This window comes from Alligator mississippiensis, chromosome 11 (genome assembly GCF_030867095.1).
Source record: "Alligator mississippiensis isolate rAllMis1 chromosome 11, rAllMis1, whole genome shotgun sequence".
NCBI lineage: Eukaryota > Metazoa > Chordata > Crocodylia > Alligatoridae > Alligator > Alligator mississippiensis.
In genome coordinates, this window is record NC_081834.1 from 30,207,736 (window position 1) to 30,227,854 (window position 20,119).

Sequence of the window (20,119 nt, forward strand, 5' to 3'; positions counted from 1 at the left end):
CAATGTTTTATTTGAAAGACAACCTGATGCTCAACTTAGCTTTGGCTGGCTGCATGCAACTGGCTTTTGCTAAAGAGAATAGATTTAAAAACTAGTAATTCAATAGTTCTTTTTGTGCTACCAACTGTAATTCAAAACACTTGGGTCACTGCCAAAAACAGTGATATTTTTCTCCCAACTTTTTTTTAAATGTAGTCATGTGAAACACTTCGCATTGCATCTCATTTTTCTTTAAAGACTGAATTACTATATACATTTGGATTTGGGAGGATCTGAAAAATCTTGAGTTGCTTCCAGCAACTAGAAGCTTCTACTGAAGTATTTTTGAGTCTGCCAGAAGTCTCAAACAGGCGCACTAGGAAGCTGCCTGCTGCATTTAAAGCTAGTGCAATTTCAGAGAAAACAAGATTTTAGTCAATTTATTAGCTTTCCACTGTAGGTTATTTTACTGCAAATAGGATTAATATAAATGCAATGTCCAGTAAATCCAACAACATCCACTTATTCTGTTTATTGTGTCAAGATTTCCATAGATAGTTAATCAATGAGTTATTAGAAAAGTGCTCGTTTGCTTTCTCCTTTAAAAATGAAAAGAAGTAGTTGCTATCCCCACTTAAAGGTAAAACTGTTTGAAATACCCATCTGGTCTAAAGTCAGGTCTATTTCACATATGGCAGCTAAGGATTTTTCTAACGAAACCCTAATAGGGTTTTTCTAACTTCAGATCTGGCAACTCACACAGGCCATTTCCGTCACCATGACATTAGTATCTCAGACAAGAAATATGTAAATAAAAACATAATTGAACTTTACCCCTTGTTCTTGGCAGATCTGGGTTAATCTTTCCAGCTGTTCATCTTGAATGACCTTTGCCTTCTCATATTGTTGAATCACCATTTCCATTTCCACTTTCACTGGTAGTACATAGGCTAAAAAACACAAGTAAAAACTTGAAATTTATCTATATTTTTACTTATTCAATGGAACATCTTCCTAGTTTTTAAGACTACAAAAAAGCATTAGATTTATTCTAATCTCCTATGAACAAAAGGCTGTAGATTTTCACCCAGTCATTCCTGCAATAAACACAAACACTTGTGGTTGAGCTACAGCTTATTTTAGAAATGGTTATCTATCCTATGTAATCATAAGGACCTCCACCTTCGGGCATCAGAGATTCTCAGATCTATAGTGGGTGCATCTACATGATTTAGAAAGGATTGGAGAAGCTTGAAAGAGTCCAGAGGAGAACCACACGCATGATTAGAAGACAAGAGAGCAGGCTTTATGAGGAAAGGCTGAGAGGCATGGGACTCTTCAACCTGGAGAAGCGAAGGCTCGGGGGTGACTTGGTGGCAGCCTATAAGTACATCGGGGTGTGCATCAGGAACTGGGAGAATGTCTGTTCACTAGGGCACCCCTAGGGAAGACAAGGTCCAATGGTCACGAAATTCTGGAAGAAAGTTTTAGGTTGGACATAAGGAAAAACTTCTTTACTGACCGAGTCCCCAGGGCCTGGAATAGACTCCCTGCAGAGGTGGTGCAAGCACCTACTCTGGACACTTTTAAGGAACACTTAGGTGCCTATCTTGCTGGGATCATTTGACCCCCCCAGCTGACTTCCCGCTCCTTGGGCAGGGGGCTGGACCCCATGACCTTGCGAGGTCCCTTCTAGCCCTAATGTCTATGAAATCTATGAAATATATGACACTTTATTGTGCAGAAGAGCTAATTACTGCTCAGTAAGTGTCCACATCTACATATGCAGACGCTTACTGCACAGGAATGTGCTCTAATAATGAGTAAATTTGCTACCTGCAAATGCAAGTAGCAAATTTACTCAAGATTAGTAACTGCACAGTAGCACATGTGTAGACATTTGACTGGGAGCAAACTTGCTTTTGGTCAGCTGGGCAGCAAGGGATGGGAGATTGCTCCCTGCCCCCGGGAGCTGCCTGCTACTGGGCCACTGGAGCCGGGGCAGGGTCAATGTCCTCATGCCCAGGCAGCAGGGAGCTCCCAGCCCCCACTCCCTAATCATGATCGGGGAGCGAAGGGTGTGGAGATTGTTCCCAGTCCTTGCCTTGCAATGGTGGAGTGGGGGCTGGGGACTGTCCCAGTCAGGGGGTAGGTCCCAGCCTCATGCCCCAATAGGGCAATTGAGGTGTAAAGCTTGGAAAGAGCTGCAGGTGAGGGGCAGATCCCAGCCTCCTGCCCTGAGCAGTGGGAATGCTCACCCAGACAGGGCCTTGCTGCTAGCTGCCCCATTGGTAGATTGGGGCGGGGGGCTGGGACCTGATTTTCTCCTGCAGCTCTTTCCAAGTCCCCTGTCCCCAGTTGAGGAGTTGGGGCAAGGAGCTCCCTTCTGCTGGGGCAGAGGGAGGTTGTTCGCTCCCGGGCTCCGGTGGTGGAGCCTGCCTCAGCAGCAGGCAGCCGCCTGAGAGCAGAGAGCAATCTCCTAGCCCCTGCCAAGAGACAGCTGTCTCCTGGTCCTGTGCTCCCTGCCAACCCCTGGTCTACCACCCAGGAGGGAGGAGCCTATAGCTCTCTCTGGCTGTTGTAGGGGGCCGGTGCAGGGCCAGAGGGGGTGGGAGCAGACTGCTGCCAGGAGCAGATGAGCTGCTGCAGCTTCCCTGCACATGCAGACATCTGCTCACAGTGGGTTTACTCTACAGTACTTTACTCTAGAGTAAGCCCACCCCAGAGCAAATGCACATGTAGATGCGCACAGTGAAATCTCTGTCACTAGTTGAAATACTTGTTGCAACACTTGCCTGATCTTTTACACAAATGCATGTCTATCCCAGCAAATATTAGTTCTTCTCAGTGGCCAGGCAGGATTGTTCTCTGCTTGGTGTCCCATTCATCCCCTCCAATTTTGTATGTTGTATAGGTATGCACCAGCTTCCAGGGGAGGTATTTTAGTCCTTGAGTATTTTGGTTCTTAAATATAACTGCAGAAAGCAACTATATGAAGGGAAATTATAGACTACGAGAGAGATTTTCAAAGGTATGAAGGCAACCAACTCCTACTGACTTCAACAGGAGCTGGATGCCTATTTGCCTAGAAAAATCTCCTTTGAGTCACAACTAGGGCAAGTTCAAATTGTTTGGCAAGACTGCTCAAAATTTACTGCATTCCTTGATATTCTTTAGAACCTGAATCAGACCCTGACTTCACCCTACTAGACTACTGGGCCTCATCTTGCATTTTGGAAGCCCTCATGACCTAGGCCAGACGTGCCAACCTGATACTAATTTTTCTCACACAGAAGGAAAGTGACTTGCATTGTGAAATCCCTTAGGTTTATACCAGAGCAACTTATACTTTGATAATGGATCTAGTTGCCCTCCATCATCTCTAACATCTCCTTTCCTTGATTCCTTGTTTCCAGATTCATTGCTTCTGTTCTCTGCAGTGTCAACACTTCAGAATATTCTCCTGGTGCCTCCCCAATGGAGGTGTGTCCCAGAATCCTGTGCAAAATAGCACTGGAACATGCCTAAAAATCACACCCAATAGCACACATAGGTTTGCAGAGTGCATCTTCAGTGGGGAACCTCCAAGATGCAGAGAAAGCACAAAGCATCAGACACAGAGTTATGCTAAAGACAGAAACCAAAAGCAAAAGGGATCAAAGATGGAAGATGCCAGAGTGGACAGACAGCAGTTGCAGAAGTGTCAGATTCAAGATGCTTATCTGGCACTACAAAGAAGGGGTGTTTGGGGAGAAAAGACAGGAAGGAAAACAAGTCACATATATCTGTATGCCAGGAGAAGGTATATAACAAACCAAAAAAAATCATAACAGGGTAGTTAGCCTAAAAACTAATTCCCAGTCTCATCAATGGGGATCATAATGCTATACACCTGTTCACTGCTTTTAAAATGTAGAGGAAAGAGAAAAATAAAATTATTCTATACAAACAGTTATGAGGGCTGCCAATCCTGGGCATTCTCATGACAACATTTAATCACCACTTACCATCAATAATTCTCTTAACTCTCCAAATCCGCAGAGTGATAATGAGACTGATGGCATCCCATGGACTGCTTGAGCCATTGGCCACTGTGGAGGCCACCATTGGAGCCAAGGATAAGATTATCACAGCGCCATCAAAGACCTGAAAGGAGAGAGATTTTTAATGAAGAGTATTTCCAAACCCTTTCCAAAGGTCACAAAAGCTGCCACTCCCCTTGGTGGCCTTAAAGGGTTTTGAATGAGTTAATATTTATTCTCTGTGTTAAGGTGGGGGACATGGGGTGAAGACCATGGGAAAGATGCATCATTTCATGCTGGAAAACAGAAAACCTTAATTGTTTCATCCAAAATTTCAGGGGTGACATGAAGATATGGCCAGAGGAATCTGCAACTATACTGATCCACTGGTTGCAATCTCCATGAAGAGGTGATGCCCCAAATGCTATTTCAATTCAGGAGCCGCATTATTAATGCTACTTATTTCCAGATGCTTGGTGCAGAACAATCACAAAAGAGGAAACGGTTCCTGTCCAAATACTTCCCATTCTAAATGGACAAAACAGACAGGGAGAAAGAGTTGGTGTAAAAGGGAACAGCAAATAAATAAGAGTGATGGCACTTGGACACATTCTGATTATTCAGCTTGTGTGGGTGTTATGTGAAGGTCAAAGATATACCGACTCCAATTACCAAGGACTCCATTACCAACTGGCTAGCTTCCTGTAGGAGTTACAGCAAAGGTGAACCTTCAAGCAAGATCTGAATAAGGAAACGTTAGTGGCCTTGGATTATGTTAAGGAGGACAGTTGCAGATGAAGGTATGGATAGATCTGTTTGAAACGCTGGTTTTAAATATCATAGCCAACAGAGAAGACGACATTATGTAATAGTGCTTGTCTTCCACAGCTTAGGAAAATACAGTGCTCCCAGTCCCTATTAAGACCCATTTACTCATGGTTTGTACAGACAGAAACAATGTTACCTTTAATAACGTCATACATCAAAAAATGTGCATTAATTCAGTGCCAGGGCAAGAAACAAGTAGTCACCACAGATAGGATGCTATAACAGACCACTTCACTTCAAACACAAAACAGAATTCTGCTGAAACAGCTGTGTTTGGCCTGGATAACACCAAGTACTACATTACTTCCAACTAATACTATAAGTCTCATTTTGAATAGTCAAACCTAAGACTTAGTAAACCAGACAAAGTAGTTTTACATTTAGTTATGCAAGATTTTGCACGGCTCTAAATACAGCTTTTTATAGACAATGAAAAAACACAATATCTCTTTCCCTCTCTTTTAAACCACTCAGATTGCTATCTGGACGGACAAGTAGAATCCTATTAATCTCTGTTTCTTTCAAAGCAGTCTTCCATTTTTTTGGTTTTGGGATTTATGGTTAGGTTCGGGTTTTGTTCTATGATGCTTTAACACATGCATTTCCCTGTCTGCCTCTGGAATACTGCATGAAAAACGAGGTAAAATTGCTGCCAATTGTTTCCTCTTTGTGCTTTCTGCAAGCTTCTCAATGTAATTAGTAAGCAAGCTTCTCTAAACTATGAATAATGTATATAAGGGAAAAAAATCCACTTGTGGGAATGGGAGCTTTTTTTCCTCAGTGTGAAGGTCAGATGTAAGAAGTCTTCTTATGTAACTATGTGAACTGAATGGGGATAACATTTTCTGTTGTACTGTCTTTGGTCTCTGAACTGTAGGAAAATGTAGCCGACTCTTATAATTAAATTAAAATGTATATTAAATACTGTTGTACTTTTGCAGCATACACTCTTAATAATCGTTTTGTTAGGTAGATATAATAAGGCCCTATCTGTTCCTGATTTTGATTCAAGTATACAGTTCTTAGACACAGTTATTGCTAACAAGTTCTTAACATAGTTTCTTTGACAAGAATGGACAAGAAATTATTGTCTGTTAAAGAACTATAATGAAGATTGTTTGGGTGGAAGGGGACCTGTCTGTAAGCTCTGCCTACATAACAAAACATAATCAAGTCTGAGGATGGGTTAACAATATGGCTAAGGACGCCATTATATACAATGTCTAAGTGTTGCTATAAATGGGCAGCATCCTTGGACTCTGATTTGACCTAGGGGTCAAATCAGAACTAGACAAAAAAAAGACGTATGTTGGATGAAAGGGTCTGATATATATTTTTTAAAAATAATCCTCATTCAGGATAAAAGCCAACATTTTCTGAAATTCAAAAAATCACCTTACTTTACTTGACAGAATACATTTGCATGTTTTATTAAATTTCAGTCCTTTATATTCTTTTAAAACTTTGTATACAAAATAAAGTAAAAATGTTAAACAAGTAATTTTGTAATGAAAAATAACCCTTTTATTCTAAAAATTATTAAATAGGACATTTTGACATCTTCAAACGTTCTTCCGCTTTGTTCAAAACTTAAATTTCATCAAAATTAATACAATTTCACAAAACTTGTTTCAGTCAAAACAGCATTTTTTAACAGAACACTGTTTTGACAAACATTTTCAAACCAGTTCTAATGTATCTTGGTTATAAGAACATAGTTAGCTGCAGCTCACATAATTCTGGATCATATTGGTAACTAGTCTCAGTTATAATTGCAGTGCTGACAGTCTAATTAGCACGGTTATTAAAAATAAACTCATGTCTACACAAATCAGGAAAAACCACAATATAATTGTGCAAGAAAACAGATTTGTTCAAATGCTGCTGTAACTTGTATTAGTCAAATAAGGCCATATCCACTGCAGAAACTAATTTGTATCTTTAATTTTACTGTGTTGGGAAGAACATGCATAAGGCTCTGCAAATATTAATGGAAACATACCTCTTTTGCATCCGTTCCTGTATCAAAATCATCCAGTGCAGGAACAGTTAATTATTCTTACTTTGCCATGCTGAAAAATAATGCAAACAGTGTTGACTGTGGTACTTTCACTTACCTCTATTTTGTTTTCAATATAATCCCATATGCCAAGAACCACAATCCTCAAAATAGTCTAAGAAGAGAAATTAAGGAAAAATAAAGACAATAATTGTATTATAACTTCAATGATATGCATTCAGAAATCCTTTTGAATAAAAAAGTCAAAACCCCTTACCCTATTTAATGATACCCTGGAATCTTTTCACTTTGTTGAAACATTATGATTTCTTCTAAACAATGATGTTGATTTTAATAAAAATAATTATACTTCTCTATTAAAAACTGCAGTGACTCCTTCTAAACACTATCATTATTCAGCTAACCAAAAGAACACTTTTTCCTGTAGAAAGTTTCATATGTTCATGTCTTTTATCATAGTTTTACAATGCTTCATTTTCTTTTCTAGGGTTGTGAGATTCAGAAAAAAAAAAAATCAAACGTGAATATCCCTTATCCAGCACTGGTGTCAGCGTGAAGTGTCATCTTTCTTTTTATGCAGTCTTTAGAGTACCAGTGCCTGTTTCCTTCTGAAAAAAGAAGCATCTCCCCATTCTGATGTCCAAAGATATTAGTGTTTTTATACTTTGAAGAGAGATGGCACTTTTCTATTACATACTCCTGGGCTGCCATTCTCTCTATCTTGAGCAAGAGGACATTTCCTAATATCGGAGCATCAGGGAGTCAGTGTTCAAGGGAAAAGCATCCACTTCAGCTTTTAAGCAAACAGCAATGATTAAAGTATTTTTTTAGAGAAAAAGATAAAATGTGAACAGATAATGAACCCATGGTGAATTCCTATGAAAACTCCAACAACTTCTTTCCCATTTTTCTCATGCTTATGTTTTTAAAAGATCAATATTTTAAAATACTGTAATTTAACTTTCATAAAACCGCAAAATTAGGGCACAATTCTGCCTGTAGCAATGCAGAACTCATTTAAATGTACTTTACATGCATGAGGATTAGAACGTAGCTGATAAACACCAAAATGTGACTGTTTATCTGAAACAGGTTGGCAGGTCTGCGAGCAGAGCGGATGCCAGGAACTATGCAGGGGAAAAATACAAAAATGGCTGTGATGAATATAAAAAGTCACCTCTTTATTTCAAATAGGAATATATTAAAAACAAACCAACTCCAGATTTATGCTGTGATCATTCTCTGAACATACTAACTATAAGCTAACCACAGAATTGTATTAGCACCAGTAAAGGCTGGGGGCTGACTGGCTAAGCAGCAGCTCTGTAGAAAAGGACCTGGGGGTTACAGTGGACAATAAGATGAATATGTACCCTTGTTGCAAAAAAGGCTAATGGCATACTCGGTTGTATTAGTAGGAACACTGCCAGCAGGTCAAGGGAAGTGATTATTCCCATCTATTCTGCATGGGTAAGGCCACATCTGAAATACTATGTCCAGTTTTGGCACCCCCCACCCCCTCCCACTAAAGAAAGGATATGGACAATTTGGAGAGATTCCAGTAGAGTGCAATGAAAATGGTTAGGGTGCTGGGGCACTTATGAGGGAGCTGGGCTTATTTCATTTGGAGAAGAGAAGACCAAGGGAGGATTTAATAGCAACCTTCGACTACCTGAAGGGTGGTTCCAAAGAGGATGGAGCTAAACTATTCTCATTCTAGTTGATCTAGTTTTGGACAGTCCTGCTTTGAGCAGGGGTTGGGCTAGATGACCTCCTGAGGTCCCTTCCAACCCGAATTTTCTATGATTCTATGATACACTACAAAGTTTGTTCAAATATCTATGATGGTTGGGGGTGTGAAATGATCACTGCTCATTGTAAACTGGCATGCTGGAAAACCTCCCAGGTGGCACACAGCTATGCTGACAGAAGAGATCTATTGATAGCTTTGTTGTCATTCAGGGAAATGGTGCGAATGTGTCAATAGGAAAAAAACCCCTCTTCCATCTTACCTCCTATCTCCACTAGGGGACTCTTATAGCTAGGTAGGAAAAGCTGTAACAGCAGTAGCACTGTAACGTAAAGAAACCTCCAGACCCTTCAGAATGTAACTATTCATAAGTAAGTTATGAATATCCCCACCAAGCCTCACATGTCTTGCAATGCTTTTACTACTGCAGTAAGCTGCACCTGTACAAAATGCATTCATGCCTGGAGCTCCAAATATGAGCACAGGTCTAAATGGCTACATTAGATTCAAATTAGGCTATAAGCCAAACAAGCTAAGGTTAGAATAATTAGTCAGAAAACAAACTAGTGTGTGACCATATAGTGAACCACAGGCTAGTTACATTTTCATTACCAGCAGTGCTGTGATCAGTGATCACGCGAGCAAGCAGATCAGCATGTGGCATCTAAAACTGTTTGAGAAGGGAAACACTAGTCATGACAGTGAGCTCAGTTGTGCTTCTTCCATTTGAGAAGTGCTTTTAGGAGACCTTGAACTACCATCTGGGCCCAATGCTGCTGCTTTGATCATCACAGACATGCAAAGTACATTTTCATTCCAAAGCATTTTCTAAATTTAGCAAACCAGTAAGACTGTTTACAGAGGTTGCTTGGAGGGCAAGGGATCAGCTCTTCAATAGGCAGGAAGGACTTCATTTTAAGGTGCCATCTTAAGAATGGCTTTTCTAATGATTCTGTATTCACCAGAGATACGTGAGAACAAGAACACTGAGAGTAAGTTCAAATGCTGAGGACAAATGGAGTGCAGGCACTCATCAAATCCGAAAGTAGTAGCCCTAAGCAAATACCAGCAGACACAAATGTAACTGGGGGTTTGGTTCTCATGTAAGCATCTGCTGAAGCTCTGATAAAAAATCTGCATAACATGCTTCAGAACATAATAGCTAGGCAAAGCAAATTCTAGAGCTGGTAGTCATTGGGCATTTCAAAAGAAAATATTTCTTTGTTTCAGTCTCTTGAACCCTACTTCACTTGAGTCACAGAAGGGATGAGTTCTGCCCATTTTAACTATACATAGGCAGCAACTGTTAAATAGGAAGTCAACAAACATTTACAGGGCAGCTATGGAGGCTATAGGCATATGTTACATTTAAATGCTACAGATGCCACTGTAATGCTACAAAAAGCTGGTGTACAGATGTGCACACCATCTGTAGAGCAAAAAAGAAGGCAAATTCACTACTTTAAAAAAGGAACTTGTTTGTATCAATAAATTTTGTAGGACAACATCTGCCTAATGGCATAAAGTTCTGTCAGGGAACCTTGGACTCCCAACATCCCAGTCCTCTGTTCTCCCTAGCCTCCTCTAAAGGGTGGGGGAGAACAGAAGACTCCCTGACAGCTTGCCATAGTGAAGTACCAGGGAGGCCTGCCAGGACCCTGTTGTCATGCTGCAGTAAGAGCACTGACAAGAGCCAATGCCTCTGTTGCTGTGGGCATCAGAAATTGTTCCTGCTGCGAGAGCTGCTACTGCTGCTGTAGGGACACTAGGAAAAACAACTTGTGCTTCTGCCACAGACTCTGGGGGAACAGCTGGAAAAGCCCTGGTCTTGTGCTGGTGCCAGAAGTGGGAAAAGCTGCCACTGCCACCACCACAGGAATGCTAGGAAAAGCTACTGACCTCTGACAGCCTGCTGGAGAGGGCACGCTGTCAGTAATGGAGCTCACTGACAGGCTCCCCCAGGGGCAGGGGCAACAAAAGAGAAGCCCCCTGTTGCCTCCTGGATGGAAAGTGCACCTTTGAGGCAACTTTTGTGACTCTCCAGCCAGGATATGAAACATCTGAATACTCCCATCATGCTCCATTTTTTGTAGCACTACAAAGTGCTGAGGCACTTTACAGGGCTACGGATGAACATTTGACCATCTCCCTAGCCATGGCCAGAACTTAGCACATAGTCAGAAATCAATTATGAAATTCATTTCCTTTTCCTTGGGCAGAGGATGCTCAAGAACATTTTATCTTTGGAACAGTAAGACATACCTTCTGCAGAAAGAAGGGAATAATTCATAGTTTCATAGTTTCATAGTTGGTAGGGTCGGGAGGGACCTGAGGAGATCATCTAGTCCGACCCCCCGCCGGGGCAGGAAAGAGTACTGGGGTCAAACGACCCTGGCCAGATGTTCGTCCAGTCTTTTTTTAAAGAGCCCCAGGGTAGAAGCCAGCACCACTTCTTTTGGAAGTTGGTTCCAGGTCCTAGCCGCCCTGACAGTGAAATAGCGCCTCCTAATGTCTAGCCTGAAACTACCTTCCGCTAGCTTGTGTCCGTTGTTTCTTGTAACTCCTGGGAGTGCTTGGGGGAACAGGGACTCTCCCAATGTCTGCTGGTCCCCCTTGACTAGTTTGTAGACTGCCACTAGATCCCCTCTCAGCCTTCTCTTTTGGAGGCTGAACAGGTTCAGGTCCCTCAGCCTCTCCTCATAGGGCCTGCCCTGCTGACCCCTGATCATGCGAGTGGCCCTCCCTTGGACCCTCTCCATATTGGCCACATCCCTCCTGAAGTGCGGTGCCCAGAACTGGACGCGGTACTCCAGCTGTGGCCTGACCAGCGTCACATAGAGGGGGAGGATCACCTCCTTGGACCTGCTTGATGCATCAGTGGATGCACGACAAGGTATGGTTGGCCTTCCTGACCGCGTCCCCACTTTGTTGGCCCATGTTCATTGTGGCATCAATGATGACTCCAAGATCCTTTTCTGTCTTGACACTGGCGAGAAGGGAGTTCCCCAGTGTGTAGGTATGCTGCTGGTTCTTCCTCCCCAGGTGCAGTACCCTGCACTTGTCAGTGTTGGACCCCATCCTGTTCTCATCAGCCCACCCCTTTAACCTGTCTAGGTTTGCTTGCAACATGTTCCTTCCTTCCTAATTCTCTATCGTTTACATAAAATTTACATGAAGTTCTCTATTTAGGGATAAGAAAAAGTTTTTCTCTGTACTGTGACTGATTTTTTTCATCCTCCCTGCAATGTTCTGCCTGGGCTGAGATATTGTCATATTAAGGGTGGCCCATAGGATTGGAAGCAAGACACAAGCCTTTCCACCTTAGGCTGCTGACATGAATCAACACAAGTTGGTAATGACTTAAAGCAGAGATTTGGTGGAAGTTAAGTGGGACCTGTGGAATGAACTGGTGAACCTCAGTTTCTGTAGTACAGATGTCCACAGAAGTATACCTTCACAATCAACAGCTTTGCTGCCTATGACGAGAGACGAGTGGACAAGTAAGCAGGAAAGCTGACCAATCATAGCTCTCATCCTAGGGCCATTATCTCCAGAACACAATACAGGTACATCTGAATGCTACATAAAGAAGATGGGCAGCTACTTGTTCTATGTTCCAGGCTACAGACTGACACCTTTCATCAACATATTCATTAAGATGTTAGCTAAATAAAAAAACATAAGGAAATCTTGGTTTTTGCTGATTTGATTTCCTGCTTTGTGGGTGTGTGGGGAAAAGGGGAGGTAGTATAGCTGATGAATCTTTAATACTGCATATGTCCCAAGATACACCTGCAGTGTTTTCAGGCAGTGTTTTCAGTACACATCAGCCAAGCCTCTCTATTGTGATTCCAAGCTAGCAGTACTCTCTTTTACTGTCCCTCTGTAGAGGCAGAACATGTGCTAACAAAACACTTCCATGGGTATTGTCAGGACTCCTACCAAAAAGACTTCCAACTAGACTAACCTGAGCTTCTCTAAACAAATTTTTATATACAATTTTTGATCCTATCAGAATGACACAACAAATAAATATTGGGTCAAAATGAACACTACGATTGCTTGCAAATAACATTGTTAATATTCTTCCAAACAAGTAAATTTCTTGGGCCACAAAAATGTATTTAATGTGATAATGTACATTACTTTTACAGTGCAACTAAAAACACCAGCAGCTATGGTGGTCTCTGAAAAACAAAGAGGAGTATTGATCAAGGCATCTTGTGCATACTACATGGATCAAACTAAAAAATGTTTCTTCATAGTTTAAGCACAAGGAGCAACAACAATGTGATATAAAATCATTTGTACTTAAACTAGTATTTGTAAGGGAAAAGGAAAAAGAAAAAAACATTGTTATTCTCTGGCTGCATCTACATAAGACCTTGACTGTGCAGTTGTTACTCTGTAGTCATTTAGTACTTGCATAACCAAGTATTAAATGACTGCGCATTAACCAGCATTACTGCACAGTAGTGTCGCCACATGGCTTCCAGGTGACACTGACTACACAGTAGCTCATTACTACTGCGCAGTAGCGTTGCATAATGGTTCATGCCCTGCAACACTACTGCAGAGTACTAATGAGCTACTGCGCAGTAAGTGCCTTGTGTAGATGCAGCCTCTATGTCCAGGCATTTTCTGTCACTGTAGTACATGTAGCACTGGTGGATATCTACTGTAGATATAATGCAATGTATAAACATCAAGGCAAACATCAAACATAGATGGCTGTAGTTTGGGGATTAAAGGACCATTGCTAACTTGAATTTTTTTAATTGAAACAACTCTGTAAAACAAAATTTGTGATAGATTTTTTAATTACTGTCTTAAATATAAGACAACTCTGAATATAAGCCAACCCCCCCAATAATTAGATTCTATATTTGGAAAATGTATATGCGTGTTATAATTTTCCAGGAATAGAATCTAATTATTGGAAGCTTGCCTTGAATTTCTTCCCTTCCCGTTGCTACAGTAGGAAATATAAATCCAGGGGGTCAAGCAGCCCCCAGGTCCCCAAAACTTTTTCCCCCTGTAGCTTTTCCGCACCTCCTTAATATCAGACTCTGCTATTCCTTAGCACGTGGAAGTGAATGGCAAATTTGAAAACACTGACTTTGTACTGTGCGTACCCATAGACTTAGTTTCATAGATTCATAGATGTTAGGGTTGGAAGGGACCTCAATAGATCATCGAGTCCGACCCCCTGCATAGGCAGGAAAGAGTGCTGGGTCTAGATGACCCCAGCTAGATGCATATCCAACCTCCTCTTGAAGACCCCCAGGGTAGAGGAGAGCACCACCTCCCTTGGGAGCCCGTTCCAGACCTTGGCCACTCTGACTGTGAAGAAGTTCTTCCTAATGTCCAATCTAAATCTGCTCTCTGCTAGCTTGTGGCCGTTATTTCTAGTAACCCCCGGGGGCGCCTTGGTGAATAAAACCTCACCAATTCCCTTCTGTGACCCCGTGATGAACTTATAGGCAGCCACAAGGTCGCCTCTCAACCTTCTCTTGCGGAGGCTGAAAAGGTCCAGGTTCTCTATTCTCTCCTCGTAGGGCTTGGTCTGCAAGCCCTTAACCATACGAGTGGCCCTTCTCTGGACCCTCTCCAGGTTATCCGTATCCCTCTTGAAGTGCGGTGCCCAGAATTGCACGCAGTACTCCAACTGCGGTCTGACCAGCGCCCGATAGAGGGGAAGTATCACCTCTTTGGATCTATTTGTCATGCATCTGCTGATGCATGATAAAGTGCCATTAGCTTTTCTGATGGCTTCGTCACACTGCCGACTCATGTCCATCTTGGAGTCCACTAGGACTCCAAGATCCCTTTCCACTTCCGTGCCACCCAGCAGGTCATTCCCTAGGCTGTAGGTGTGCTGGACATTTTTCCTCCCTAGGAAAAGTTTCTCCTTGTTGAATTGCATTCTGTTGTTTTCTGCCCACTTGTCCAACCTATCCAGGTCTGCTTGCAGCTGTTCCCTGCCCTCCGGCGTGTCCACTTCTCCCCATAGCTTTGTGTCATCCGCAAACTTGGACAAAGTACACTTCACTCCCTTGTCCAAGTCGCTGATGAAGACATTGAAGAGTATCGGTCCAAGGACAGAGCCCTGCGGGACCCCACTGCCCACACCCTTCCAGGTCGAAACCGACCCATCCACCACGACTCTCTGGGTGCGACCCTCCAGCCAATTCACCACCCACCGGACTGTGTTGTCATCCAAATCACAGCCTCTTAACTTGTTCACCACTATGGGGTGGGATACCGTATCGAAGGCCTTCCTGAAGTCTAAGTATACGACATCCACCCCTACTCCTGTGTCCAGGCGTTTCGTAACCTGGTCATAAAAAGATACTAGATTAGTCAGGCATGATCTGCCTGCTATGAACCCGTGCTGGTTTCCCCTCAGCATAATTTGTCCTGCCGGGCTCTTGCAAATGTGAGCCTTGATAATTTTTTCAAAGACTTTGCCAAGGATGGAGGTGAGACTGACTGGCCTATAATTGCCCGGGTCCTCCTTCCTCCCCTTCTTGAAAATGGGGACCACATTGGCCCTTTTCCAGTCCTCTGGGACTTGGCCCGTGCGCCATGAGCGTTCAAATATTCCTGCCAATGGCTGTGCAATGATGTCGTCCAGTGCCTTCAGTACCCTTGGATGGAGCTCATCCGGGCCTGCCGACTTAAAGGCATCCAGTTCTTCCAAGTGACTCTGCACCATCTCAGGGTCTACGCATGGTAGTCTGGCGCCTTGCTGCTGCCTCTCTACAACCCTAGTGAGAGACCTGTCATGCCCCTCGCTTAGGAACACTGAGGCAAAGAACTCGTTGAGGAGTTCAGCCTTGTCCCCCCTGTCCGTCACCAGTTGTTTCTGCCCATTTAGCAGGGGTCCTATTCCTCCCTGGGCCTTCCTTTTACTCCCTATATATCTAAAAAACAATTTCTTGTTGTCCTTTACTTGGGATGCCATCCTCAGCTCCATGGTAGCTTTGGCCCATCTAACTGACTCCCTACAAGTGCAAGCAGAGGAGGTATATTTGTCTTTGGTGATCTCTCCCTGTTTCCACTTTTTATGTGCTCCCCTTTTGGCCCTTAGGCTGCCCTGGATTTCTCTGGTCAGCCAAGGAAGCCTCCTGGCCCCTTTCCCTCTTTTTCCTTGCATTGGGATCGTCTCCCTTTGTGCCTGAAGGATCATTTCCTTAAGGCACAGCCACCCTTCCTGGGCTCCCATCACTTCAAAACTCCTACTCTGCAGTGCGTCCTTGACTAATCGCCTGAGCTCATTGAAATCAGCTTTCCTAAAGTCTAGCAATTTCACCCTACTAGTTACCTTACCCACTTGATGTCTTATGAAGAATTCTATTATTAGGTGATCACTGTCCCCCAGATGGCCACCGATCTGTAGGTCCCCTACCATGTCATCCCCCGTTGCCCATACCAGATCCAGTATGGCATTCCCCCTAGTGGGACCATGCACCTCCTGTGTCAGGTGGAGGTCCTGTACACAGGTTAGAAACCTGCGTGAACGGTGGGACTTTGCTGTCTGCATCTCCCAGCAGATGTCTGGGTAGTTTAGGTCCCCCATGACTACCGCCTCCTTAGCTTTTATGGTCTCCGAGAGCTGCCTCAGGAGCCCCGAATCTAGTTCTTCCGCTTGGTGTGGGGGTCTTAAGCAGACCCCTACCACCAAATCCCTTTCTCCTTGCCCCCCATGTAACCTAACCCACAATCCTTCTACTTCCTCATCCTTCGATTCCGTCTTGATGAGGATCGATATATATTCCTCACTGACATAGAGCGCAACCCCTCCCCCTTTTTTCCCCACCCTGTCCTTTCTGTACAGCCTATAACCCTCAATATGTACCGCCCAGTCGTGGGATGAATCCCACCAGCTTTCTGTTAAATCCCACCAGATTTCTGTTAAATCCCACCAGGTTTCACCCAGAATTGATGCATTCTACCTTTTTTTTAAATTGCTTCAAGTTTTAGTACAGATACTCCATAAACACTCTTTTAAGCAACACTTTTTGTACCTACTTATGTATAGTATAGACTATGCATATTAGTCCAAAGCCAAAAGGCTCATGATTACCATAAGGTTCATTGGGCTGGGCTCCAGTAGTCAACAGTGTTTCAAGCCATAGTATGCACAGTTACATTTGCATTTTTTTAAAAGCAAGAGAGAAACTTACTAAATGATTATACCAAAAGTGCCATCAAATGCACAAATAAAAATTTGGAAAAAAAAGAAATATTTTTGGTAACTTCTTTTACATACACTTATATGTAAATGAAAGGAAAATAATTTCCATGCAGAAATGTAATTTCCAAGGTAACAATGTTCCTTTAAGATTATGGTATGCTGTTGTCAACTAAAGAGAGTTAGTTCTTTGCAGTGAGGTTTGTGAACAGTTGCATGATGCTGCAAATTTTCTGTGTAATTTCAGAGGGAAACTTGGCCAAGAGCTTTGCTGAGCCAGCTGCGTGAATTCCCACAATCTGTGTGAGTTAGCCACACTTGTCAGCTGACTGCACTGTACATTCAGTAATTTTTTTAAAATACTTTATTGCTTGCACAGTTAGTATGCTACTCAGTGGGTGCATCTGTACATGTCATTAAGGAAATGTGATAAACTAAATGCACAGTTTGCACCGGAGTCAGCTGCTCCTGGGTGCAGTGTCTACATATATGCTGTAGACCACAGCAGTCTGAACCGGGGTGGAACAGCCTTGGGCTGGCAGAGGGTCTGGAGAGTCAGCCTCAGGCTCCACATGGTAGTGTTAAGCCGGGGTGGGGCTGGCTGGGGCATGAGGATGCAAAAGTGTGGGGCCAGGCAGCAGGCAGCCTCACTTTAGCACCCTCGTGCCCCAGCTAGCTCCTGTCACCATTTATATGTGTTTAGTACTCTGCTGTAAAATAGTACTGTCCCCCACAGTACTATCTTACAGTGTAGTTAATTAATTTACTGTGCCCTAATACCGGCATGTGTGTAGATGGTGATGCTTTACTGCAGAGCTAATAAGTCAACTCCACAGTAAAGTGTGCATTTAAATACACGCAGTGACTTGCTCTGCCATATTCAGTCCTAGTGTACAGATACAAAAAGTGTTAGGATGAAGGGTAAATTTTGGTAAGTTTTGGTAATGGTATTGGAGAATGATACTGTGTTTAGGTTAAAAATATTGCTTGTAATAGAGGGGGAGGAGGGAAGATGGGAGAAAGGGGTCCTTTCTTAGTCTTTCTGACATTATATCTCCTCTTTCTTGATCTTACATTAAGGATGACATATCTCTAGCTTATACAGATACCCTGAAGAATTAACTTTCATCTTTGTAATGCAAAGATCCCAGGAGTCTGCCAATATCTGTTTATTACCTTCATTAATGACTTGGAGGACTGAATTGGATTATACTGTATGGGCAGATCTACATGCTCATTATTGTGCTTTAGGTAATGTACATTAAATCTAGTACCTCTGGGCATTTTTATACGTGGTCCAGGGGTTGTGGGGGGTGCTTTAATTAGAGCGGCTCTAAGAGCTGCGCTAACTAAAGCGCTGCAGCATCTTATGTATTAACATCCTCCCACTTCAAAATGGTGGTAGGAGCACTTGAACTAAAGCTCATTCAATGAGCTTCAGTTAAAGTGCCCCACCACCATTTGAAGTGCAGGGATGCTAATACACGAGATGTAGAGGCTGGCTGGAGTGCAGTAATTAACACATTACTAGCAGACTCAGTTCCTGGAGTCTGCTCCACCAGCCCTGCAGCACATCTACACACACTCTCCATTGTGAGGTACTAGAAAAATATGCATTCACTTATTTTAATGTGCATTAGCTAAAGAGCACAGGTTTTTTGTGAGGCTTTACTGCACATTAAAATAGACTAATGCGCAATAAAGTGCATATGTAGATGTGCCCTATACGTCTCTTCCTTAAGAGATTTTAATCTTCCTAAGGGTTGTTACAAGCAAGGAGTACAAAAACTTATAACAGACTCTAATAAATTGTTCACAGGTTATCCTAGGGACATGTATGAGGTAAAAAATATCTCATCAAGAAAATTAAACCTATGAAAATAAAAATTATAACCAACTTCTAAACATACCCCTTTAGTTACTAGAACTCCAAAACTGTTGAATATCTTCCCTTTCCAGTGCCTATTTTTTTTCACACATTCGCAGAAAAAGGGTCTAACTCAGCATATTCCTCACATGAACAGACTTGTTGATTTCAATGAGACAACAAAGTTGCTTTAAGTTAGCATAGTGCATAATTACTTTGCTAACTTAGTACTCAGTAAAGTACTAATGGCTAAAGGCCCCTCCAGGGCAAATTCAGAATTTGGCAAAGTGGGGTGCAGGGGCAGCCACTTGGGCTGCAAGAATGGTTGCACACCCTGTTCTCAGCTTCCTCACCCTATCCACTGGTGTGAGCAGACCATGCCACCAAAACTTCTAAGGGTTTTTTTTTAAAGTACCCAAAGCAGTAAGAATCCCACCCTCCTGTGCTCAAAGGCACATCTCCTCCCTCCCCTCCCTCACCTGCCACTGCTGTCCTGGGGGAGGGAGAAGTTCCTGACCACTCCAGCAAGGCTGCTCAGGGGCTGGGCTCAGCTGAGAATAGTGACAGTGGCAGCAGCAGTGAGCAGAGGGTTTCCCCTCTCTGCACCTACCCTCAGGGGACTGGGCAGGGTGGGAAAGCTCAAGCCCCCCGTTGCCCCTGCTGCTGCTATCACTGTTTCTTGCTCAGTCCAACCCCAGCGCAGCCTGGCTGGAGCATGCAGGAGCAGTTTTGAAGCTTCTCTGCTCCAGGGAAAGTTGGAAAGCAGCAGGGCAGTTGGGAGAGGGGGGATGGGGAAGGGAGAGGACGTGCCTTTAAGCATGGAGGGGAAGGAAGTGGGGAGTCATATGTATTTTAGAGACTTTAAAGAAGTCCCTAGGGCTAAGTACAGAAAGTGAAAAAGCCTGAGGCTGAATTGATTCAATCTTTGCAGGTTAGTCTAAGATGCATAGATTAAAATGATAAGCAAGTGAGCAGACATTTACTTTTGATTCCAGAAATGCAGCCACATGCCTGCAGTGACCTAGGCCAGAAACCAGGGAGTTGGCGGGGGGAGAACATGGGGGGAGGTGCCAGAGCATGTCTCCCTGCTCCACTGGAGCAGACAGCTTGGGCCAAGGCTAGCCTGCCCACCCTGTGAGGAGGTTTATGTGGGAGGTGCTGAGCATCTGCGGATGCTGGGGGACTGTGAGTTAACTTGAATCTGGAGGGGATCTGGGACAGAAGTTCAAAAAAGTGATTTAACCTAAATCAGTTAAGTCAGATACTACATCCATCCAGGTTTATCGTAAACTGATTTAGGCCATTTTGAAAGTGGTGTATGTGCGCTGAACTTCTGTTGTGTTACAGTGTTTCCAGTCACTTATACCAGTTTATGTATAATTTCTGTCACTAACCCAGAAGCCCCCATGGCGTGGTCCAGTCCAAAAGAGGAGTGCAGCTGTACCACTGCACTCCT

The 20,119-nt window shown here is 43.2% G+C and overlaps 1 protein-coding gene across 1 annotated transcript in view; it reads right to left on the reverse strand.

The window, feature by feature from the left end:
- TMEM266 (transmembrane protein 266) overlaps nt 1–20,119 on the reverse strand; it is a 105,200-nt gene that overhangs the window by 39,034 nt on the left and 46,047 nt on the right. Inside the window, exons 5-7 of the mRNA XM_014606044.3 lie at nt 6,947–7,003; nt 3,987–4,125; nt 814–929 (exon numbers count right to left, since the gene is read on the reverse strand). Of these exons, the coding sequence (XP_014461530.1) occupies nt 814–929; nt 3,987–4,125; nt 6,947–7,003 (312 nt within the window). The remainder of the gene's footprint in view (nt 1–813; nt 930–3,986; nt 4,126–6,946; nt 7,004–20,119) is intronic.